The sequence below is a fragment of the Numenius arquata genome, chromosome 5 (assembly GCF_964106895.1).
Source record: "Numenius arquata chromosome 5, bNumArq3.hap1.1, whole genome shotgun sequence".
NCBI classification, from domain to species: Eukaryota; Metazoa; Chordata; class Aves; order Charadriiformes; family Scolopacidae; genus Numenius; species Numenius arquata.
In genome coordinates this window covers 31011058-31036381 of record NC_133580.1, presented here as the reverse complement: position 1 = coordinate 31036381, position 25324 = coordinate 31011058, and the positions used below count along the sequence as shown (strand labels likewise).

General features: G+C 37.3%; 1 protein-coding gene across 1 annotated transcript in view; it reads right to left on the bottom strand.

Moving 5' to 3' along the window:
- Positions 1-210: 210 nt before the first annotated feature.
- Positions 211-25324, bottom strand: part of CENPE (centromere protein E) — a 39793-nt gene continuing 14679 nt past the window's right edge. Inside the window, exons 20-44 of the mRNA XM_074147103.1 lie at positions 24879-25013; positions 24110-24287; positions 23642-23796; positions 22277-22591; positions 21148-21459; positions 20790-20948; positions 19707-19913; positions 18461-18745; positions 18191-18349; positions 17071-17292; positions 13990-14148; positions 13563-13781; positions 12484-12621; positions 11367-11567; positions 11138-11284; positions 9371-9583; positions 7977-8186; positions 7243-7452; positions 5685-5906; positions 4834-5037; positions 4153-4265; positions 3547-3644; positions 2815-2974; positions 2094-2356; positions 211-1204 (exon numbers count right to left, since the gene is read on the bottom strand). Coding sequence (XP_074003204.1) covers positions 1110-1204; positions 2094-2356; positions 2815-2974; positions 3547-3644; positions 4153-4265; positions 4834-5037; positions 5685-5906; positions 7243-7452; positions 7977-8186; positions 9371-9583; positions 11138-11284; positions 11367-11567; positions 12484-12621; positions 13563-13781; positions 13990-14148; positions 17071-17292; positions 18191-18349; positions 18461-18745; positions 19707-19913; positions 20790-20948; positions 21148-21459; positions 22277-22591; positions 23642-23796; positions 24110-24287; positions 24879-25013 — 4779 coding nt within the window. The 3' untranslated portion in view covers positions 211-1109. The remainder of the gene's footprint in view (positions 1205-2093; positions 2357-2814; positions 2975-3546; positions 3645-4152; positions 4266-4833; positions 5038-5684; positions 5907-7242; positions 7453-7976; positions 8187-9370; positions 9584-11137; positions 11285-11366; positions 11568-12483; positions 12622-13562; positions 13782-13989; positions 14149-17070; positions 17293-18190; positions 18350-18460; positions 18746-19706; positions 19914-20789; positions 20949-21147; positions 21460-22276; positions 22592-23641; positions 23797-24109; positions 24288-24878; positions 25014-25324) is intronic.

Below are 25324 nucleotides of genomic sequence, written 5' to 3'. Positions count from 1 at the left end.
TAGAAAGAGGAGTTAGAACACCAGTGACAGACTTGTGCAACAGTAAACATCTGCACAAAGTAATTATTGCAAAAAGTTATAGATAACACAGACAAAAAGTATAATAATGATGCAAGTCATGAGATCACTGTAGGAGACAGTCTTTAGACATTGAATAACGTAATCAACATCCTTAAATCATAGAGCAAGTGACCAGCAAAACTATTTTTAAATACTTAGCACATTGAAGTTTATTGTCAAAACAAACCTTTTTATACAAAACATAGAAAAATAGGTTTTACCACACGGAGAAGCAGACTAGTAAAATAGTCAGTCTTGCAGCCCTGATCATCCAGTTTATTTTCAATTCTCTAGAGTAGCAGAAAAGTGTCTGGTCCATTGCCTACTATTAAAAAAAAATTCCAATAGCCTACTTCAGGCAGAAGCTAGAAGTATATTGAAAGATGATACAAAATACAAAGTTTCTCTGGACACCATAATTGGCTGAGCTACAGAAATAGCATGGGAAATTTAAGAGGAACCCTTGGTTGTGTGCCCTTATGAGCAGAAAATTAGTAACTTCAGTTACAACATCCAGATAGAGAGGTTACAGTTGTGGTGAAAATGCAGTTTTCTATGGACTTAGACAAAGCGTGGTATAAAAACCATATGCTGAGAAAGAAGCATAGTTCTTTCCAACTCAACAGCACACTGAACATAAAATATCGACCACCCAGAAGAGGGCTGTTTTAGAAATGACAGAATAAGAAGTTTAAGATTGAGAAAAAAAGTTTCACAGTAGATTAGTTTGCGATCCATTCCTGTTTCCTTTTTTTTTGTTCAATACATTGGCTTTTCTTTCTTTGCCATCCAAAAAAAAACCCCATCAAAGTGGAACATCATCAGATCAGGAGGTTGTGGGCAACATGATTGCTTTTCGATTTTTGTTCTTGTATTCCAGCTTTTCCAATTGTGGGAAGTAGCAACTCCAAGACAGCAAGGCATTTGCATGCCATTGGAACTCTTCCCACAATTTGTGGAAGAGGCTGATGTCTTTTTACCCGAAGCAAATTTCATATATGCAGATTCTGGCTGAAGCCACTGCAAAGGCAGCTTACGCAAGAGCACCTTCATTGGGTGATGCAATCAGGAGCTTTATCTTTCTCTGAAGTTCCAAACCAGTGCCTAAGTTGTTCTCTGGGTTCTACTCCTGCAGGTTGTGTATCTGTACAGAAGACAAGAACATTAAAGTAACACTTAGACTTTCCCAGTTATCCAAGCAGTAGGAATACAGCAATTTAATCTTGATTAGTGTTTTAAACATCAGCTATCAAAGCTTGCCTCTGAAGAGTTTTGTGTTGTGAGGAAGTCTGTACTATTATCAAGTTGGCCATCCCAAGAAACAGCAATGAGTCCTGTTCTTCAGAAGTCTGCCGTTAATTACTTGAAAACTGGCTACCTCTTCAACATGTCTGCTGGGGCCTTCTGAAGGTTTTTAGAAGCAAGTGTAATGATGAGGGCAGCAGCATTAATATGCCAGTGTAGATCACTAGGAGACTTCCCCAGAAGTCACCAGGCCAGATAGAAGGAGCCCCGAGTAGGGCTGAGGAACAGAAGTTACCCAAACAGCTGGAGCCAGGCAGACTGGCAGATTCAACATCAAAGACTAAGAAGTCTACCATGTTAAAGTTTAGAAAAAAGTTGACCAGCAGTTAACTTTGAATAGTTTTGCCAAAAGTCTGTGCTTAACCAATGTAAAGTTAAAATGTTTTGCTTTTTAAAGCATCAGCTACCTAGTAATGATATCCTGCTAATTCACTTTTTAAAGACAGTCATTAACGCTTCCACTGCAGCAAAAGAAAAAAGTTTGCATAATCTTCAGGGGGTGAAAGACTCATTTAAGTATTTAGGTTCTGTAGAACATATATAAGCTTCACAGCTGCAGCTGGTCAGCCCTTCAACAGTCAGCTGACTACCTATTCAAGAAAATTGTGTTATTGTGCAAGTTTCAAGTCTGAATATAGAAAGTACAGAGCATTTACCCTCAACTCACAGACACCCCCTATATTTTGCCTCTCAAAGTCTTTATAGGACAATACCACTGCATTATGTACCTGTTCGCAAATCCAAGCTGGAGTTATCAAATAAATTTGTTGGACAAGTCAGTGGCAGAGGCTGTGATATGTTCTGAACCTCAGATTCCCGGGAAACAGGATCCTTGGAGGGTGAAGGTGTTTGCTCCTTAAGGGAATATGGCACTGTCTTCCTTGGAGACCTTGGTACTGTATCGCGAGTGATTTCTCTTGAGGATCGTTCTTTCCATTTTAGTGCTCTTTCTTTCCATTTTCTAAGTTCCTCTTTCAGTTGAAGCTCATTACTGAAAAGAAAAAGAACACCCAGAATTTAATTAAGAAGAATTTAAAGTAGTTACTCTTAATAAGGAAAAATTCCTAACAGACAGTTCCTGTATCTTCAGACAACATACCACAGACATGTCAATGCAAGACCATATCTATGTATCTTGCTTTCAGAGGCACAATTACTACTATTGTTTTAAATTTTTTAAGCTACAGTTCCTTCCAACATACAATTTCAGTATATCTTCTATCATTTAATGAATTCTTATGAGAGAAAGCAATTTCAGTTTCAAAAGTCATAGATATATATAAACAATAAATCACTAGCTTTAAGAGTTTATGTGAAAAAAAATCTAGCAAATCTAAAATTAATAATAATTACTCACTTCTGTAGGTCTCCCAGAAAGAAACACTAATGACATACATAGTTAAATAGCAACAAATGATTTGACACGTTGCTGATCAGCTTTCTACTTACCTTTGTAGAAGGTCATTCTGTTTCTTCAGGTGCAAGTTCTCTTTCTGTAACTTAGCTTGTTCAGATTTTAGAACAAGTATTTGCGTGCTCTGCACAATACCACTGCCACCACCACAAGTAAGGGCCATTTGGGGTTGCTGAGGAGCTTCTTTTTCCAGCACTGGTAGAAAACAGTTTTATATGGATGTGTGCATTATTTGGACAGTGGTTTAAACCAAGTCAATATATTTTTTAGCCTATTCCTTCCTATGGTCTTATATACAAGACCGTACTAGGTTACAAGTGCCATTACAACAGCTATTCTTTTTTTTACACACAAACGCACCTCCCGGTATTCACACTGACAGGGAGATATTAAGAAACTTGAGAGACCTCGTTGGGCCATTTAGAGTTAAATAGTTATAGTTTCAGATATGTCATAATTATGATTAGAACTAGTTATTCATATGCAAAGGCAGTCACGGGAAAAATGGCAACGTGAGCTACTACAACTGCGGCTTACCCCACCCACAAGCACAAACATGGCTGGAGAAATAAACACAAAAACTACTGTGATGCTAATGCAGTGTATGCACAGCTAACATTTTACTTCTCATTCCATCTTCCAAAGCATCCAATCCTCCTCATACCCTTTGAGATAGAAGGCCTGCATCTCAATCTGGACTTCAACCATATAAACTTAAAACAGAATGTTTAACACGAAAGAGTTCTGTATATTTATCTTGAATTTACCAGTAACATCTTGGTCTTGCTGTGCCCTTCTAAGTTCTTCTTTTAGCTTTCTTAACTGTTGTTCTTTGTGTTCTGCGACAGCTTTATAATTAGCAAGTCTACATTGGGCAGGAAGAGATGAAAAATATAAAGAAATCCTCGGTTTAATGATTATTACAGTTGCAGGAGAGCTAGCTTGATTTCCAAATGAGCTACCAAATATAAACATACCCAAGTCATATAGGTAAAACTACATAAACATGATTGTCAATTGGATTTTCGGTGAAGTGCAGAAACCCAAAAGTTGGACTGGAATTATTCTCTCTGCATCCTTTCTCTCTCATCTGAACTAGGGTGTGATTGCAATTACTGCTTTCTCCTCATCATCTTTTGACGGAACAGCTGAAGATGGATGGTTGAGAGATTTGGGTGAGTGTATAGGGAAGGAGTTTTGTAATCAATCTGAGATGCATGGGGTTTTTATTTTCTCTAGAATCTAGCTACAATAAAAACCTAGGACACCTAAAGCTGAATGCTCACTTCTTATTCTGTAGAAAAAATAAACAGAAAAGTAGAAACTAAGAACTAAGTAGTTGAAAATTGTAAGAAGGTCAAACTTGAACTTACTGTGTATTAAAAGATTTGGATTGTTTCATTCTTTCCATATCATGTTTTACCAATTGTGTTTTGAGATAATCAATTTCTTCTTTGTACAACTCGGCACCTTTATCTAATTTTGCCTGAACATAAAATAAAAAAATTTAGCATGAAGAAAAGCTTGTTACTTAACAATGACTTTAAGGGTTGCTAGATTTTGCAGGCCAAGACTGGGAGCAGAAGTTATTTTGGAGTAAGAACATTACCAATTAGCACTACGGTATTAGTTGGTATCCTAACTCTAGTACATTACATGCAATTATATTTTAACAACTTTTGCTGACTTGTTTGCAGATGTAAGTCTGGCAATTTTGAACTAGTATGCAAATATATTACACAGAAAAACAACTCATGCTTCAGTTTCAAAATTTGAATCTTTTGTAGAATGTTTCAGAAATGCATCATGTACAAGTGATAAATTTAGCTTCTAATATCATAACATGAGGTCTAAATTTTGTTTCTGAAGGCTGCATTGGTAGAATGTGAAACTGCATGCTAAACAGGCAAGTAGAGCATTCTACTCTAAGAATGCCATACAGAACAATAAATTGACTTTAGAGAGTTCAGTTTCATCTTCAGCTGTTCTCAAGCATGCTCAGGCTCTCTCGGAGATCAGAGGAGAATGAGAAGAGTAAAGTATTTTGCTTATACCTGGAGTCTCTGATTCTCTGCTAAGGAAGTTCCGAGACGCTTCTCTGTCGCATTCAGTTTGTCTTGCAGTTGGGTGAGCTCATTTGTGTCCATTTTCATTCTTATCTGTGCTTGTAACTTGTTTATCATGTCATCTTTCTCTTTGACATTTTTTCCTACTTCATTTATCACATTTTCCAGCTTCTGAATTTTTATTTCCATAGCCTATTGAGATATATCAATCAGTTATAAGCAGCTATACCAGGAGATATAACAGTAACAGCACATGGTCAGAATTCTTAACAAAAGACAATCAAAAAACCCAAACCACACAAAAAAAATTCAACACCATAGGTTCCATGGCAACTCGCAGTGTCTACCTCACTGTTTTGTGTCACCTTTTAGTATTCTGGAACACTCAGAGAAAAAGTGCTTTGAACAAGGGTGACTATAACATTAAACAAAATTGAACAGAGACAAAATGAGTCCTCAGTTCCTAGGATTAAAGGCAGAATTCTTCTCCAGCTTCCAGTTTGACACAGTGAATACCATATACTTAAAGGAAGCATCAAGAGTATCAATGCTACTAAAATCAATACTTCAAGACCAAATGGGAACATTTCATATGGATTTCTAAAGTGACATCTATTTGTGTACAGAAACCAGAGCAATTTCAATAATCACATTACAGGCAAGAGCTCAAACTTTCACTTTGGGAATAAAAAACCCTACAAAAATAAAGTGCACTCTGGGCCAGTGTATCACGTAGCACAGATTTATAGTTGCCATCAATGTTTTTCTCTTCAGTTTGAAGCACTCTCACTTAGAAAAAAAGGATCAAATAAGTTTTTTTTAGAAACAAATAATGGTACCTTTATATCTTGTTCCGCAGCCTTTAATTTGCTATGAAGCCTATAGTGTTCTTCTTCTAATGCAAGACTGGCAGAGCCACCAGGGGCCAGTTTTTCTTTAAGAGAGTTTAGTTCCTGAAGCAACTCTTGACTTTTCTCTTTTCTCTGTTTCGATTCATCATCAGCTTTTTTACAGTAATTGACAGTTCTTGCCTCCAGCTCTGAAGACAGTTGAAGGAGTATCTGAAAATAAATGGTGTCATAAAGATAAAGCTTTAAATAATTTTGGATTCAGCTGGAAATAAGGTAAATGAATAAACAGGAAGTATCTTGGTCTGTATTAATTTCACATTCTTGTTTCAGTATCTGTGTTGAAGACACTTTCTATCAGAAAGAAAATCATTAACACTCACAAGTCTGGTTTTATTTCCAAAAGAGGGGGAGGGAGGAAGGGGCACAAGAGAAGATTGCAAGTTTACCGGTACTTCTGCATTAACTGAAACAAACAGTAGCACCACAGAAAAAAAGGAACTATATTGGAAAGACTTCTTGGAAGTCAGCAATGGAAAGAAACACAATTATTCAGTTTTGGCTGGAATGTATTCATTGACTATAGTATGTGAAACAATTTGAGAGAAAACATAATATGTCTGTTAGGGAATTCTTCCAAAAAGCCAGCCCATATTGGGAAATCCTGAAGAAGTCAAGGCTGGCTATTGACTCTACAGAAGAAACTTTAAAATAGGCTGCACTTAACAGGGACAGAACTGGGTCACAACACTGGGGGAAGGCTGGTGATGAGCTCTTCATGCTTCAGAGCAATACTAGTCGAAGAAATAAAAGTATGAACAGACCAGGAACTTCCAGGATACACTTGGTCAGAAACAGTCCTAACAGCTAATCAGTAGGTAGTAGATTCCCTTCCATAACATGTTTTTTGAAAAATGTTCAGGATGAAATCTCATGAAATCCTGTTCATGGTGCACTTAACCCTGTAAAACATTTGGTCTTTTTTTCCCCAAAGCGGGCAAGAGATAAGAAGGAAAGAAAAAGAGAAAGTAGGCTGAAGCACCTCTAGAATAAATAGACTTTCTGAAGTTAGAAGAGGTGCGAGATTCTAAGTTACAATTAAGTTTTAAAAATGGCTAAAGTAGCTTTGGTAAAATTGGCTTAAAGAGAGCAGACAATCTTGTGAGCATAAAGCCTGGAGAAAGTGATTGTATCAGGCTGTCAAGTTCTGCAAGCAAAGCTATATAACAATTTTGAACCTATTGTTTCCAGAATTCAGTCTAAAAAACCACACAAATGCCCCCTCCCCCCACCATTTATTGCCTAGAAAGTCTTTTACAAAGCAAGCTTCCAAGTTTTTCTAAGTTTGAATGCACAAGGAAAGAAGTCTTTAAAAGTTTTCTTCGAAGTATTCCTACATTTTACAGATAAGTATGAATATAATAAGTGCTGACAATCATGAATAATCTTCAAATAGCCCTTTTTGGGTGGTTTATTTGCAATCAGTTTAGAGGCATTTACAGAGGGCTTACACAAAATACACTTTTGATTAAAGAAGATTTAACTTTACCTTTACTTTAGGAGTCCAGAATTTAATGACTTGCAAAAGCCTTTCGTTGTCTTTCTTTAACTCTTCTTTAAGTTCCTCTGCATCACAAAGGGTTCCTGAACAAGCTTCCCAGAACTGTGCTGTTTCTTTTCTAGCACTTTCTTCCTGCTCTAACTCTGCCTCTATGCTGAGAAGTTCACTTTCCATTTCTGATATATCTTTGAGAATACTCTTTAAAAAAAAAAAAGAGAAAGAATTTAAGTTTAAATATTGCTTTGGTAGCTAGTTCTCTAAATATGCATTTTTCCATCTTAGCTATCTATATTTGCAGGAAGTTTGTTTAAGCATCCAATTATCATATAAAAGGAATTTTGCTATGCTTAAATTATACCCTATTGGGAAAATGCGAAGACAATCTACATTACTGAGGCAGGTGGGAAGGGGAAAGGGGAAAAAACACGCACGTTAGTAAGTTTATCTCATTGTTTGATAAGTCATCTTGGTATCGTGCAGTTCATATTTTACAGGGCAAATGATTAAATAACATTCCCACTATTTTACAACCTAATAATTTCACTTTGAGCCATTTTATAAAACAGAATCTTAATAGAATTAGTTGCACCAAAAGTGAATTCTTACCCCTCTTAAGTGAAGCCTTAACAGAAAAAAGCAATGCCATTAGTTCAGCACCACCACATTACCCCATTCTTTGAAATAAGCAAGTCTTTCTGTCTGAAAATTGTTTCAAATACTACCTCTGCATCCAAGTGCAAACTCTGCAGCCCTTCACTGGTGTTTAGCTCTTGAGAAGATATTTCATTCTGGTTCAAATAAGTCTTCCTGATACACTGAATCTGAGCTCGTAGCTGATCTTGTTTTCTCTTTTCCTCAAGCAATTCCATTTCATGTTTGTTAACAGTAGTATAATATTCTCTTTTCTTCAAGCAAACACGACTGAACAGAAACTATTGTAGAAGCACAGGATATATCAGTGAGTATCCTTTAAAATGGTACCCTGCATACAGCTAAAATTCTGTATTTTATAACTAAATCTGTCCACTCTCCTAATCCATAGGTGTCCAGGAGAACTAAAACATGCCTAAGAAAATTAAGGTCACACATACTGTATAGCAATGGCATATAAGACTTTTAGCTGGCTCAGCATTTCTAAATCATGCTATTTTTTGCAGACTCCTAAAAAGGCCAAAAAGTCTAAAAGACTCTAGACAGCCTTCCATTAATCTAGACTTTGAAAAGCAATGTATTCTTTGTTGTATTTATCGTCTCTTAGACTTGTGACAGGTGCAAATTATCTACAAGAATAATATGACCGTGTTGAGATCCCTACTTAAATTTTAAACATCTTTAACCATAAAAATTGAAAGGCATCTATGGAAAAAAAGAAAAATATCAAAGCCTAAAAAAGCTAAGTGAACTTACAAAATAAGGATCTTTAGAATACTTGTTAAACTTCTAGCTAATGGATATTTAGAGAGAACTGACTCTCATGATCATATTCAGTATTTTTGTATATTGGACATGAACCTTGCCTTCTCCCCAGGCCTACCCTTCCTTTGACCCCACAAATAAAAATCTCTTTAACATTTCAAGGTAAATAAAGAAAAAAAAAACCTATGCAAAAGTATAGTAAACAATATGGTAACAGGAGTCCTTTCCCAATCCTCCTTAACTTTTTTTCTGATAATTGGAATCACTGAACTACACATTGGGGAAGGTCTGCAAGGCTATATAAGTTCCCAAACTACTTGGGTAGCTTTGCAGAGTGAATGTGCGTCTCCAAGGCATCTTGCATGTCTCCTTCCCCCACAATAAATAAGTACTTAGGGGCCCATAATTTGGTTTGTGGAGTAATTTCTTTTCCCTAATTAAAATGGATTAATATTAGTGAAATACTGTGCAAAGCAGCTGAGCTACAGTCAAAAACTAAGGTTGATAAATTTAACTAAATAGTTCCAGTTTTCCAGGATTGTAAAACATTTACTATCAATTTGTTTTCCACAAGATACGCATTCACAAAAATCAAAGTTCAAATGCATAGAATCCTAGCTGTTAATACTGAGAGCTTAAAAAAAGAAACCAAACTGAAGCAATATGAGGCATCCACATATTCAGCTTTTTAAGTTGGTACCTTCAGTTTGTTCAATAAACTCTGGAGATGACCGTTTATTTTCTCGTTTTCAGTTTGAAGTCTTTGGACTTGTTTACTCTGTTCCGATGAAAGCTGGGTCAGTATCACAGCTATCAGTGCTTTCTGACTATTCAGTTCATTCTTTAGATCAAGAGACACTGTTGAGAGACATTCATACCTCTTCCCTATATCTGGGAATCTCTCAAGAAGCTCCTAAATACAAGGGAAAAACTCGTTCAGTTACAATAAGGAAAAGAGTGATTAGCTATAAGCAGAAGCTTAAAATAAACTATCAGACTCCAGCACTAACCCCTACAGTATGTATTGGTTTTACAATAGGAAAGTTAACAGGACTAAGACTTCAGTTTTGACTTGCCACAGCAATATAACAAAAACATGAAGCCAGGCACAAGAGCAGAGAATTTCTTAGTTTTCCAGAAAAATCATGTTTCACAAGCTCAAGTTATTTTCATGATTTGGACTACCTTTGGACCACATTTTCATTGATTTGGACCACATTGAGACCTGTGGATCAGGCCTGAAATGAAATTGTTGCCTGTTCACAAGTTTGCCAGCTGGGCTGCCTTCAGGATGGGCTCCCAAGTTGACCTGTTCCATCATTTGTTGAAAGAAAGGGATCACGAAATTGTTCCTAGCACTCTGCCATAAAGAGGGAGATGTGATCAAGCAGTGAGCTGGCTGAGAAATGCAATAGGCTTCAGGGCACTCCCAGTAAACTGTAACTCAAGTATCACATATGAAGCCAGGTTATACATTTTGAAGTAAGTATAAAACTTCCTAGGCATACTACCTCTGTCTTTGGTTCTTAGTTGAAAGAAACAGGATTCACCAATTCAACTCTACAGTAAAAACTATCCTCTGTGTCCAGGGGGAAATAACATACCCCTGTATCCAACAGCAGCAAGAACAAGATACTTGAGAAAATTGCACAAGAAACAGGCAGACAACATCTTACCCATTACAAAAGTCAGAAGAGTGCCATTAAAGGGGATCAGTTGATGTTGTTTACTTTGCTCATTATTAGCTCCCTACTGCTGAGGTAGGATAGAAAGACAGCAGGAACAGAGAAAGCTACACAACTGATTTTTGCAATTCGTTCCCTTACCACTTTTGGTGTTAACTTTTTTTTGGTGTTTTTGGTGTTAAGTAGTACTCTGGGATTTTCTAGCACAAATAGAATGATGCCCAAATCTGCTGCACAGATGTACAGACTGCAGTACAATGGTACTCTTTAAAGTGTTTCATACGTATTCATAAGTCTTGGTTTATTTAGGCTTTCAGTAGGTTAGTAGTACTTCTCACATGTGAGAAAGTATGCTCAGGATAGTTAAAAAAAGCTCTGAGGAATTACAGGAGCTTCCTATTTTGAATGGAGAAGCTATTTAATGAAAGTAATGTATTGGAAACCAACTTATTTTTGATAGGGAGTAATGGAAGGGAGGATCTTGAGGGGGTGTTGCAAGAACAGAATGGTGAAGTGCTTCTAGTTATGGTGGCTTAGGGTGGCTGGACAGAATGAAATCAAGTGAGATGTCTTAACTGAAAAGTTCAATTTAACATTCTTGGCACAGGATGCACGGGTCACTGAACAGCAACAGCAAATCAATTGATCCCATGGTTTGCAGCATCTTAGCAAGATGCGCAAACAATTTTATGGATTATACATAGAAACAAGGTTTATGCTCCAGAACAAGTGGTATTAAGGTTTTGCATGCATCCTTTAAATAAGCAGAGAAGCAAATTTACCTTAATTTTCAAGGCTTTTTCCTCCAGGTTGTCATCAACCATCTGTTCTGCATTATCCAGTGGATTCACCTGAATGGACATATCATTCAAGCTTCTCTGCTTCAGTTGGTCTAGAGCACTTTCCAGTTTTGCATTTGCTTCAGCACACTAAAATAAAAGCATACATATTTAAGCACCATTCAAGAAAAGAAGTGATGAATAACTGAAGTATGCAACTTGCAACACCAACCATCTCAGATTTTTTTTGCAATTCTGTCTTGAGCTGGTCCCGTTCAGACCTGACATCCTGGAGAAGTTGTTGCAGCTCGTCTTTTTCTCGATTAATTGATGAGATTTGTTCTTTAAGTTGGAAAGAGTGACTAGTTCTTTCAGCCAATAACTGGTCTTTTTCACATGATACACTGTTTAGCACCTCATTTAACTGTTGAATCTATAATAAATAGTGGAGAAAAAAAAGCAAGAATTATGATTTGGTCCTGGTCTGTATACTCCCCCGTGAAGTACTCAAATCAGTTGTGCCAAATACAAAGAACACAGTTTCCAATAACTCTAAAATTCACACTAACAGCAAGAGAAGATTATAAATAATTTTGTTCTCATCACTCAAACAGAAATTAAAAGGAAGAGGAATAGAATTACACCCAGAAAACTCTAGTCAACTTTGGTCTTCAGTAAAGCAAGAGCAAATCACCTTACAAAAAGGCAATCAAAGTATGTCCACATCACAAGTAAACAAATAGAAGATTAGCAAAAGAGATGGGCACTGGAATTGTCTTTATATCTGCTCTAATGAATAGAACGGTAACACATTTGCTAACCTGAAGCAATCCTTAATTACACTCTTTGATCTAGAGACAAAGGAAGAAGAGTTTGGCAGGTGAAAAGTGAAGAAGTGAAAACTGCAAAAAGACTGAGTTGGCAAGAGCTAAGTGCAAGACTTTCCAAATAACACGTACAGTTTAAAAGTCTGCAGAACACCAAGGATTCCACACCACTTAGGTACACACTGTCTACATAGTCCCTTTTAAAGTCTGAATAAGTACATGCACAATTATAACTATTACATTAAACCTGCACACATTGGATAAATCAGTGTCCCTTCTACTGGAATGACCAACCCAGCTGGTTATGAGGCTGAGACAAGTTGAGGGTGCTACTTCTAAACATCACTAAATAAACTTGTATAAAATCCTTCGCCCATGTTCATGCTTATTTAGGACACAAACATGATGTGCTGAGAATTAAAAATTAAATAGGATTTGTCTTGAGCAAAAGTTTAGGACACCATTGATAAAAACATCAGGGAACAGAATTGCAGAACAGCTACTAAAAGCTAAACTCCTTACCTTCTTTGTTAGATTGTCCTCTAAAATCTCTGACTGCCTCTGAACCTTTAACAAGTGCTCTTCCCTTTCTTCAGCTTTGACCTTCTCATTGCTGAGGAGTTCATGTTGCCACTTCAATTCCTTTTCAGTTTCGAGAATCTGGAGTAAAATTAGAGCAACAAATAAAAAATTAAGTTCCAAGAAAGCATGTGAATCTACCTCTCACACAACAACCATTCAAAACTTCATAGGAGTCAAAATACTTGGCACAAGAAACCTGCTTTAGTTTGAGTACAAGAAATTCCAAATCCCATCTTTGAAAGTTTTTCCTTTCACTAAGCAAAATCTGCCAATTAGCACATTGATAAACACTTAGTACTCGATGTGAACCCTATTCAAATTACATCTTTACTTTGTGTTGTTCATCTGTGTAAACAGGGATTGTAGAAAGTATGTCCAAATATGTTTGTAACATACTTTGTCTAATACTTTACATGACTATCTAGAAAATATTACCTGACACAATTTTATGAGCTGGACTGTTTGTCAGAGTGCTGTTAAATTATCTTTGATAGCTTATTATAGAACTTGCTTTCCTTTCACTAAAACTCTGAATTTCCAGTGAAGCTGAAGTTTTACAGCAAGACAATTGATACTCAAAACCAGGTGAACGGGAAGAAATCGGGAGCGAGAGTAAGAAGATTCTACTCCCACCATAGATTTGAATTAACTACAGATTTTTGAAGAGACTCAATGTCTGAGTGCTGCTCAATGGATACTACCCAGCTCACTTGTCTTCACTGTTAGGAAGGTATGTTGCATCCAAAAGAGAAATAGAAGTGTCAGAATTTGTCAGCTTTAGTTTCAAAACTTTGGAGGTCAATTACAAAGCATACCATTTCATCATATTCATTAAAAAATGCCTGCATTTTTGAAAAAATTTACATACATCTTTAAAAACTATTTCATGAGACAGAAGTGAAAGCATTCTTCAGTCTTACACTGATACTTCAAGATATTTTTCAAGACAGCTTCAAGAATTAGCCATATTCCTCGACCAAGTGTTTATAGTTATTATACTTTAATCAAAGATAAAGTACCTTATCAACACTCTCCTGTAGGTTAATCTCCAGTTTGTTCTTCTCTGCTTGAACACCTTCCAGCATTTCCTGGAGCTGATCTCTCTCCCGTACTAACAAATCGCATTGTTTCTGCAGCTCTGGAAGTTTACTGCTTTCACTCTCAGTCTTTTTCAGTTCCCCCAGCAGCTGGTGCCTTTCCTGAGTTACCAAATTTAAGTCCTCATTCAACTTGACTACCTATTAAAAAATATTTTTGAAAGCATACAATCAACACAGACCTATTACCAAAAACTCCTCTTCTGCTGCTATGTTGTATTACCATGACACCATTTATTAGACCAATAAACCAGCACAAGTTATCATGGGTAAATACCTGCTATTCTAATGAGTCCTTGAAGGGACATCCTCTAAAGTATTTCTAAGGGTTTCTTATTACTGCACTTGCCTTTTCTTTCAGTTTGTTTATTTCTTCATCTAGTTTTCCTTCAGTGTTTCGGAATTTCTCTTCACCATTCGCTAGCAGGTTCTTCTGAATATCAACTTGCTCTTTCTGATGTTTTAGTTCTTCCTGTAGATTCTCCATTTCTGTCAGAATTTTTAAGGACTGCAGAACAAGGTATTACATGGATGTTCACTCAGTATTACTGTTTTGCTTATATGATAACAATAAGTCAAAGCCTCTGAATGTCCAGGAAAGAACTATCAGAATAATCAGCTTTTTACTTTAGAAAAAGCCTCAGTTGTCATTCCCCCGTGTCTAGTTTAAGAATGCCAGAGGAAGACAGTCTTTACAAATAGTTGGGGGGTGTGTGTGCGACAAAGGGGGGATGAAAAAAAAGGTAGCAGTAAAGAGGAAAGGGAAAAATGTTGGGGAGGGGGGAACAGATTATGTAAATGACTTAAACCAACCCAAACACCCCAACATGAAAGATATTCTTATTCTTGTGGCAACAGCCACCAGTTACATGAACAATTTGTCTAATTGTTTAGTAGCAAGAGGCAAATCTAAAATTAAAGATTTGATAATCCCAGTTTGCTTATTTTAGTTTTTAAATTAGTTGGCCTATACACACTTAAAAGAGATTACTGGTTGTACCCAAGGTTTGCTAAAATTCATATGAAAGCTTTTACTTAAAATAATTTGCAGAGCTTCTCTTAGGAAAAAACCACTTACCAGACTTCCTTTTAGCTTTAGAAAGCTAAAGCTTTTAGCTTTAGAAATTATCAGTTTGATTTTTGTTAACTACGTTATCAGAACAAATATGTCTGAAATAACATGTCAACATAAGCACACTTTTCATGCAAATACTTGGAATATTGAAGTCACTAATCTGCCAGGAAATAAGACATCAGGAAGGAGAAACAGGAAAGCTGATCAGTTTCTTTTCTGGGTTTAGCTTTCTCTTCATCAATCCAGAATGAGCTGAGTGGCAGGAGAATTAAGCCCTTAGGGATCAGTAAACCTGGATTACCTCTACTGTTCAGTCCTAAACGCAGAGAGACACTGTAGATGAAAGATGTACTGGGAATTTGTGGAGTGTTTGTCCAGCAGGTGGCAGGCAACTGTGTCTAAACCCAGAGTGGCATAGTGACCAGAAGGGCAGGAAGGGGACAGGGAGAAGAAAAACTAAGAGACAAGGTTCCAAAATCCAGATTGGATTAGTAAACTAAATTTTTAGTTTATTGATGCTATGAGCAAGTGAAGGGAGAGGAAGAGATCACAGAATCTTCATGGTTGGAAGGGACCTCTGAGATCGAGTCCAACCACAAAAAAAACCCCACACCCAAAAAAATACCACACCACACCCACCCACAAACAGACACAAACCAACAATCTCGGGCACTAGAGCATGCCCTGAAGTGCCATGTCTACACGTTCCTTAAACACCTCCAGGGATGGCGACTCCACCACCTCCCTGGGCAGGCTGTTCCAGTGCCTGACCACTCTCTCAGTAAAGTAATTCTTCCTAATATCTAATCTAAACCTCCCCTGCCGCAACTTCAGACCATTTCCTCTGGTTCTGTCATTATTCCCTTGGGAGAAGAGGCCAACACCCACCTCTCTACAACCTCCTTTCAGGTAGTTGTAGGGGGCAATGAGGTCTCCCCTCAGCCTCCTCTTCTCCAAACCAAACACGCACAGTTCCCTCAGCCTCTCCTCATATGACTTGTTCTCTAGACCCCTCACCAGCTTGGTGGCTCTCCTCTGGACACGCTCCAGCAGCTCAATGTCCTTCCTGTAGTGAGGGGCCCAGAACTGAACACAGCACTCGAGGTGAGGCCTCACCAGTGCCCAGTACAGAGGCACCATCACTGCCCTACTCCTGCTGGCCACGCTATTCCTGATAGAGGCCATGATGCCATTGGCCTTCTTGGCCACCTTGGCACACTGCTGGCTTACATTCAGCTGGCTGTCCACCAACACCCCCAGGTCCTTTTCTGCTGGGCAGCTTTCCAGCCACTCTTCCCCGAGTCTGTAGCGTTGCCTGATGTTGTTGTGACCGAAATGCAGGACCCGGCACTTGGCCCATTGATCCAACCTGTCCAGGTCCCTCTGTAGAGCCTTCCGACCCTCAAGCAGATCAACACTCCCACCTAGTTTAGCGTCATCTGCAAACTTACTGAGGGTGCACTCAATCCCCTTATCCAGATCATCAATAAAGATATTAAACAATACTGGGCTCAAAACTGAGCCCCGAGGGACACCACTAGTGACTGGCCACCAACTGGATTTCACCCCATTAATCACAACTCTCTGGGCATGGCCATCCAGCCAGTTTTTTACCCAGTGAAGAGTACACTTGTCTATGCCATGATTCGCCAGCTTCTCCAGGAGAACCCTGTGGAGGACGGTGTCAAAGGCCTTACCAAAGTCCAGGCAGACAACATCCACAGCCTGCCCTACATCGAGAAGGCGGGTCACATGGTCATAGAAAGAGATCAAGTTGGTTAAGCAGGACCTCCCTTTCATAAACCCATGCTGGCTGGCCCTGATCCCTCGGCTGCCCTGCACTTGCCATGAGAGCTCACTCAAGATGATCCTCTCCATGATCTTTCCCAGTACCGAGGTCAGGCTGACAGGCCTGTAGTTCCCCGGATCCTCCTTCCGGCCCTTCTTGTAGATAGGCATCACATTGGCCACCCTCCAGTCATCTGGTACCTCCCCTGTTGACCAGGATTGTTGATAGATAATGGAGAGAGGCTTGGTGAGCTCTCCCACCAGCTCCCTGAGTACCCTTGGGTGAATCCCATCTGGCCCCATAGACTTGTGTGTCCAGGTGCATGAGCAAATCATTAACTACTTCCTCCTGACTTATGGGGGGGTTGTTCTGCTCTCCATCCTTATCTTCCAGCCCAGGAGGCTGAACACCCTCGGGGTAGCTGGTCCGACTATTGAAGACGGAGGAAAAGAAGGCATTAAGTATCTCAGCCTAGATACTGACTAGCAGAAGTCTTCATGACCAAAATAATTTGGAGTGGTACAACCTACCTTTAAAAGAATTATTTAAAGAGATTTTATACATACCTTCTCCTTACTTTCCAGACACTCAGCCTCTAACTGATCTCTTTCTGCTTTACATGTCTCTACCATCTGCTGTAGCTCATATTTCTCCTGATTAAGTAAAGTGATTTTCTCAAGCTGCTGACAGATATTCTCATTCATTGTTCTTTCAATTTCTTCTTTTTCTGTCCGTAGCTTGCCATATTCAGAAGAGACATGAGTCAGGTTTTCAGTTACTTCAGTGAGCTGAAAGAACAAATAAGAACCAGTATTAATATTTCTAATTACCTCTAGCATAGGTAGAAGTAATTTGATAGTTTGGAAAAGACCCAGTAACATTCTAATTTATTAAAATTTTGTTGTCCCAGAAATCAGATTCTGATTTAAGAGTGTTATTGGATCATATTTCACAAGCACTGTACGTAAAGATTGTTATAACTGAATTATATTCATTTCTTTACTGCTCCATTTTTTTACTGGAGAATACACCTCCATTTCTTTACTGCTATAGTAAGCAAAGAAGGATGTAACCATTTTGCTTAAAAGTCAAATTTCAGTGCTTCTATCTCATTGGTAGACAAAAGTGAATGTTTCAAAACCAACATGCCGTTATAACTCCATAAAAATCACTGCATTGCTATATCCAAGCAGATAGGCTTGGTTCTAACAAAAGCGGCAATAGCTTCAGACATGAAAGTAATAGGTAGATAAGAAATTTATGATAGTGCAGCAAATTAAAGCAGCTAAATTGCCTTTTAGTTGATCAAGTACATCCACAGTTACATAACTAAAAGACCTATTATGAGAATTTTAAAAAATTTTAAGACTTGAAAAATGCATTGAGATCAGAGAGCAGCATTGATTCCAAATAATATTCCATTATTCAGCACTAAGGCATATTTAGTTATAGGTAAGGGTTGTAACTTGCAGGTCAAATTGCATTTGATCATCTTTTCACTGCCTCTGTTCCTATGGAATTCTTTTGAGAAGTAGTATAGGGGAGGAAAAAAAAAAAAGATGGGAAAAACTTTTAGTTATGTTTCATTATTACATTTACCAAACCCTTAGAAACTGATGTCTGCAGAAGACATTGGTTGCCAACAGTGATAGAATTTTTAGTTTACTTGACAAAACTGCATCTGACCTTCTGCTGCAGTTCATCAGTTGTTTCCTTCAAGGCTTCTTGCACTTTCAGGAGTTGATTTTCTTTCTCTGAAATACTTCCTTTCAGCTCGGCAATAGTCTCCTGATGTTGTCTGAGAGAGTTATGAGCACATCTCAACTCTTCCTGCATCTCTGAATTCTTTGGACATGAAACAGTTAAAGTACATCAAAGTCTGAACAACACTTCCAAAGGTTAAGACAGACATTTATTAAAACTGTTATCCTAATGGAATAGGACTATTTTTCTTACCATGCTATTTGTCTCCTGTACAGTTTCTCTTAAACGGTCTCTCTCGTTTTGGAGATTCTCCAGCTGCATTTTAAGACTATCATCCTCTGTTTCTGTCAGAGTGCTCGCATCCTGATAGTCATGCAATTTTGGAATACAATCTGTTGTCCCCATTTTTTCAGATTCTCTTTGACATTCATTGGCCTTCGCTTCCTCCATTTCATGCAATTTCCTTTGTGCCTGGCTCAGCTCTTCTCTCAGAAGAAATAATTCTTGCCCAATGGATTTTTCTTGAATCTGTGGTATCTATTTTATACAGAGATAGAAGTCAATGCATTTGGGAAAGCAGCTTTAAGAGAAACATATCTGGTCATTGACAGGTTGATTATGTAAAACAAACAGAAACAATGTTTTAGAGTTATTTGTATTTTTTTCATAAGAGTAAGATTTGATTGAACTCAATATGCAATTCAAGTTTATTAAAATAAAAAAACAAACCAAGTAAGTTTGGACTGAGGACTTCTGAAACAAGTTACCAAAAGCAGAACTTCATGGCCATAGTTTAAGCCCAAGGAGGTAGAAAACCAACCAAACAAAACCAAAACCACAAAACAAACCAACCACAAACAAAAAACCCAACAACAAAAAAAAAAACAAACCCACAAACCAAACTACACTGACTTTATCCATATTTGTAGTTTCAAAAGTAGAAAATAATGGCGTCAAGGCAATTATTTCCTTGAAATTTGTCCACTCCCTCATAGTATTAAAATATTGTACATACTTTACTTTTTTCAAAGTGTATATATATACACACTTTTTATGTTTACACATAACACACAGGGGCTATCAGTACATCCCATTATTGAAAATTTTGGCTGCAATGTCCCTTGTCAAACAATGTCAGGGAAAAAAAATGTCAGTTGTATCTATGCTTTGAAAAAGCAGAACCACCCTTTCCAGAAAAACAATTTTTAGCTTCAACTATTTATAGACCCACATCTCTGTGCAGGTCAACTCAGAACATCACCATCCTGTATCAAGTTAGAATTCTATTTACAGGAAAAGTGTTTGTCATATTCTACTACTAATTGCCTATATACAACACTACAGGTGGAATATATTTCAAGTAAACAATAAAAATCCTGGTGTTCAAAGGCCTGCAGTCAAGCAGCAGGACCCTTTTCTCCAGTTTGTTTTGCAATTATTTTCACTCAAGTGAAAGTTTAAATAAGCATGTTTTCCATTACAGCCCTAGTATAATTACCAAAGTTTCTTCCCCATACTCTTCTTTTTTCAAATGCAAATTGTCCAGCTTATCCTGCAATGAATTGTTCTCTTGTGTAAGGAAAAAGATTTGTTCCTTTAGTGCCTGAAGCTGACCGCTTTCTTTACAGGTATTTTCTGCTTTTTCTTCAGCAAGCTGGTCTCTCTCTGATGTGGTGATTTTTATTTCTTCTGTCATTTGTGATATCTATAAAAAAAAAGTGCAAAGATGGTATTTCTATCAATTCAAAGCCAAAATGAAATGAAAATCTTATTTGATTTGCTCTGCTACAGTATTTTTGACATCAAACCACTGTAACCAAACTAGAAAAACCCCAGAACTGAGCCTTTGGCCTTTGTCACCCGTTTTGTTTTAAATGCTAGCCTTTTAACAGCCAATATTCTACAATATTGAACAGATTTTTACTTAGAAAAAGTCTGAGAGGAAGAAACCAGATAAGAAACACCTGTTGGATTATTTTTTACACATCTCTTCCAAAACGTGCAAATGCTGAATTCAGAACCATTGACTTAATGGGTCTGGCAGCTGATATACTGCAATCAAAAACCAGCCTTACATACTACAGATTCTCCCTCGAGAGAAACAGTGCCACTGAAGCAACTGTGTAACATACAATATTCTCAGCACCCTTCTTTGTCAGTTATTGAACAAAAAGGCACAAAACCCAGTGCTGTATGTTGGGAACCGAGCTGCCTTTTACAACCCTGTGCTGGTACTGAGTGTTATAAACCACTAGCCTCATTACTAGCCCCAGGTAACCCTTCTCTCTTCTTCCATTTGCCATCTAATGTCACCATGCAAACTGACAACCACGGGGCACGCTAGTTAAGCAAAGTTTTATTAGGGTGCACATTACAGCTTGAAGCTCTACACAAATAGATCAGCAACTGCTAAAGGCTTGGATCAGGCAATACTATTTTCTTGCCCGCTTTATACCACAGGCCTAGAAGTTTCCTAGGCACAAGCAGAAAAGACAATAATCAGACTAAGTAGGCTTGTTTTCACATTGTTGGAAAACATATTAAAAGTGTTTTTATTTCCAATTATTACATAACGCTTTACCTGTATTTTGAGATCTTCAATGGTTTTCCCTAGTGCCTCTTCAACACTCAGAATCTGAGATTCTTTTTCAGAAATATTTTTTTCCAACTTCTTGACAGTATCCTGGGATTGCTTGAGAGAACTCTGTGTATTTCTCAGTTCTTCATGTGCCAAAATGTTCTTTAGAATAAAAGGAAGAAAATCCACATAAGAAAAATCAAGTTTTCTGCAACATTAGTAGGCACTCCTTGATTAAATGAAACAACAAAACCAACACACACAAAACCCCACTCCTCTATATAATTCAGTATAGTTTATAAGTGTTCTTACACTCGTCCCCTTAACACGTATGCCATTTCTATAAAGGCAGAATTCATACCATAGAAACAGTGTCCTTTATATCCTCTTTGAGTTGGTCTGTCTCGGCTTGGAGAGACTCCTCTTTTTGCTTCAAGTAATCTCTTTCCTGGGTTAGAGCTTTTATTTCTTCCCGACATTCAGTAAGCTGCTGAAGAACTGCTTGGATCTCGGAATCTTTGGCCTCCAGTCTCAACTGCATAATCTTTTCTTGCTCTTTTAATTGCTCCATTTCATTTAACTTGTGTTGAGCCTGGACAAAATCTTCTCTTACCTCAAGAAGTTGTTGGTGCTCTGCTGTCTTTTCTTCCAGTTCTTTCATTTTGCCAGCGAGCTTTAGTTTGTAAAGAAAAAGGCCAGACACTTCCATTGTTATGCAAAACTGTATAACGTGTACATGTCCTCACAGAATCTTGTTAGCTTAGAAAGAGTGAGACATGCTATCTTTCAACAAGAGGATAAGTTGTTTATCATTTCGCTTTAAGTCACTGCTTGTATCTTGCCCACATTAAATAAGCATTCATCTTAGCAGCAAGCCTTACTAAAACATAACACCACACATGAAACTGTAGCATAACTTCTAATTTGATAATTCCTAAGGTATCAAATCCGTAGCTGGAATACGACAGCCATATCAGTGCTAAAAGCCTTGTCAAAAATATGCATCTTTAGTTCCCTTTTTAAAATGGGGAACTAAATTTCCTTTCTAAAGGAAAAGCATAAAATTGCCAATTTATGCTGATCTTCTGTTCTAAACAGACTCCAGTTCCCAATGAGGAAACTTTGTTTTTATGATTTCAGGTAGAATGAGTCATAGCAGCATATTTAAAAAACAAAATCTGCAAAGTAAAGATATAACTTAAGAATGGGAAAAGAAGAATTAAAATGTCAAGAACAGAAGGAGAAGATAACCTGGAATAGCATATACATTTATTTGTCTATGAAGAAAGAAACGGTTGAGATGCATAATCGCATGACCTTATACACCTTGGATAGAATAAGTAATATCCACTCATTCTCAGAGGAATTTCAATGATAATGTTATTTATAGTTTTAGGACATCTCCAAAAAAGCTTTTTCTTTCTTTCTTTTCAATATTATGAATGAATTCCTCGTGTCTTATCTGTAAAAAGGAATAAGCTGACACTGACCTCTAATTTCACTTCATCCAAAGTAGTTCTAGACTCTTGTGCTTCTTTAGATAGAATATCTATTCGGATGTTCATTTGTTCATTGTTTTCTAACGCAGCCACGTATTTTTGCTCTAGCTCTTCATGGAGCTGTTTAAGTGCTACATTTTCCTGATCAGACTTGACATATTTAAGTTGTGCATCTGCTAGATCGTCTTTTGATTTTTCAATTTCTTCAGTCATATGTTTAAGTCTAACTTCATTATCAGCTACTTCAGAAAGCAGCTTTTCTCTTTCCAATTTTAATAAGCGTAGCTCCTCACATTTCTCAAGGATCTGCCAACAGAAAAGCAATATTAACAGCATTTTCTAAATCAGTATTTGTCATAGCTGCATAATAAAAACCACGTTCATATGAAGATACAGGAAAAAGTACAGGCAAACACACAGAACAATATCTTGACTTTTGTCTTGTTGGGAGGGATCTGTCCAGTAAAAAATCCTTCAAAGAGAAGCAAGACAGAAAAGTCCCAAAACCTTGAAACCTCTCCTCTAACTCTTAAGACACAGTTCTTTACGTAGTTGCTTTTTTTTTTTTTATGTCTGAGCTAGGAGTGGACTGATACGCCTATCTAAAACTCCTAAACCGAGCATTTAGATGTGTCAATACTTTCTTCACAATAGAGCTTATAAAGGTAATAACATCTAATTAAGTTTTGTTTGTTAGTGGAAGTAGACCACCGGAAGTGTTTGGAACTTTTTGCAAAGCAATAATGAGTTTGTGAGATTACTTGCCCTGGATAATTCTCACAGCATATACTTAGTAGCATTTCTTTAAGGATAAAGAAACCTAGAAAGTGTTTGCAAACAAACCCTTAAAGACACATTTAGGGCAAACTTAGTCTACATTAAGCCCTAACCTGCCAGGAAACAGAGAATTTTCCTTACAAGTTTTCTAGAATTTGCAAGTTAAATCTCTCACTTCTCAAGCAGCATTTCTGCTAAGAGGTCTTGAAATTTTCTCTTTGCCCAATTAGACAAATAAAATCAGTTTTAAAACAGTAAACCAGGATCAAACAACATTATACATACACACAGTTATCAATGGTGACTATGACAAATAGGCAGGCAAATGTTGGACTAGAAATTCCTGATTAGTTATAGTAGATTGTGTGACCAAACATGTTACATGAAATTCATTCCTTCATGCAAATATTACATAGCTGAGGAACAAGAATTTAATGAACTTAGTTGCAAAATCTCAGGTTATTTGATTCAAGACAACTTTTGGCTTTAAATTTTATATCCAGTAGGCCTCAATTAATATGTTACCAGTCAAGTACAATATAAAAACAAGGAAGAAGCGTTAGACTTTTTTTTGTCTACCTCTTTCTGCTGTATCTCAACAGTATTTGATAGAGACTGAAGTTCCGATAGCTCATTTACTTGTTTTTGTAGAAGTGTATTCTCTTTCAGTGCTTTTTCTAGATCTCCTTTTAAGTCAGTTGCCTTTTTCTCCAGCTCCACAAGAGAGAGCAGATCTAGAGAATTAACAAGTTAAATAATAAGAATGTAAGGGAAGAAGAGTGTGTTTTAAATTTAAAAGCAGAAGATTTATAATGCATTCTGGATGTCATATCAGTATAATTCTAGAAAAGCATATTTTACAGCTTTCCTAACAGTTCAAGAAAAGTGCTGAAGCAGTAACTACATGCCAGCAGTACCAGATACCTTAGTATTTTATATTGAAAGAAGGTCCAAGTATTTGAGAAAATAAGAGCCAAAGTCTTCCCAATTCCCTCACCATTACAGATAAGAGGAAGGAGAGGAAAAAAGCATCACTTGAAACAGTACCTTTTGGGACTTTACCCTCCATCAGCGAAGTTAGCCTTGTGTTTTCTTGAAATACAGACTGCAACTCTTTCTGCAACTCAGCTTGCATTTTTTTGTAACTCGCTTTTCCTGCTTCTATTTGGCTTTGATAGAGTTGAACATCCTTTTGCATTTGCTTGTAATTATTTAAGAGTTCATTCTTCAGGAAAACAAAACAACATACAGTTCAGACAAATAGTCTAGTTGCTTAACATTTAAATATCATATCTGCCACATTTCCTGTTGTGACTGACCAGCTTTGGCCTTGATAAATAAGCTACAATTTAACAACTGCATTCCTGTCAGAGTCCTATAACAAAACATACCTTACCTTAGAGGAAAAGGCCGTACCTGCTTCTATTATTTTCTCTTTACTTTAAGCTTTGAAGGAGTAAGCTCCATCCCACTTCTGAGTTCACATCTCTTATTATCTTTTGTTCTCTGGTAAAATTAGGTTTGAAATCTTATGTCCTAGTAACTCCCTAAAGACTGTTCATTTGCTTTCTCTCTCTACTGGTAAATCTAAAACTAACCACCCACTCCTGTGGAAGCAGACTATTTTCTTTTTATATTTTCTCCCGAAGACTCGTTTTCCATGAATTCCATAATAAGAACATTACTTGGAGCAGGAGTTACTAGCATTCTTCAAATACTCTACCAGTCTATCAATTGCTTTCTTCGTTAGTCTGGGAGCAGATAGGCCCTTAACAGCATTTTGTACAGCTACAAATGCAATTTAACAAGTACTTGCCATCTTCTCCTTCAGCTCTAAGTTTTCAGTTCTGAGAAAAGCAGATTCTTTTTTGGCATCCAAGGCTACAGTTTCACTATCTAAGAGGGATTTATTCAGCTGCTGAATTTCCTCAATTAGCTTATCAGAATCTCCCTGAAAAAGATAAATACTCAAATAAATAAATACAGCCATAAAAAAGCAAATGTGTTCACTACTATGTGGTTAAAACAAAATACAGTCTCAAAACTTGGTAAGTTTACTTTTAAGAGGAACAGTAGCAGACTTATTTGAGAGATGGGATGAAGAGCAGCATTTCCCATAGCCTTACTTCACCACAGTACTGCTGTACGATAATACAGTAATTAGCATTTTAAGCTTCGTGAAAAAATTTCCTAACATCTGTAGGGAAGCAGATTTCCATTATACCAAGGTTGTACAAAAATTTACAAAACCAAAACCATCTC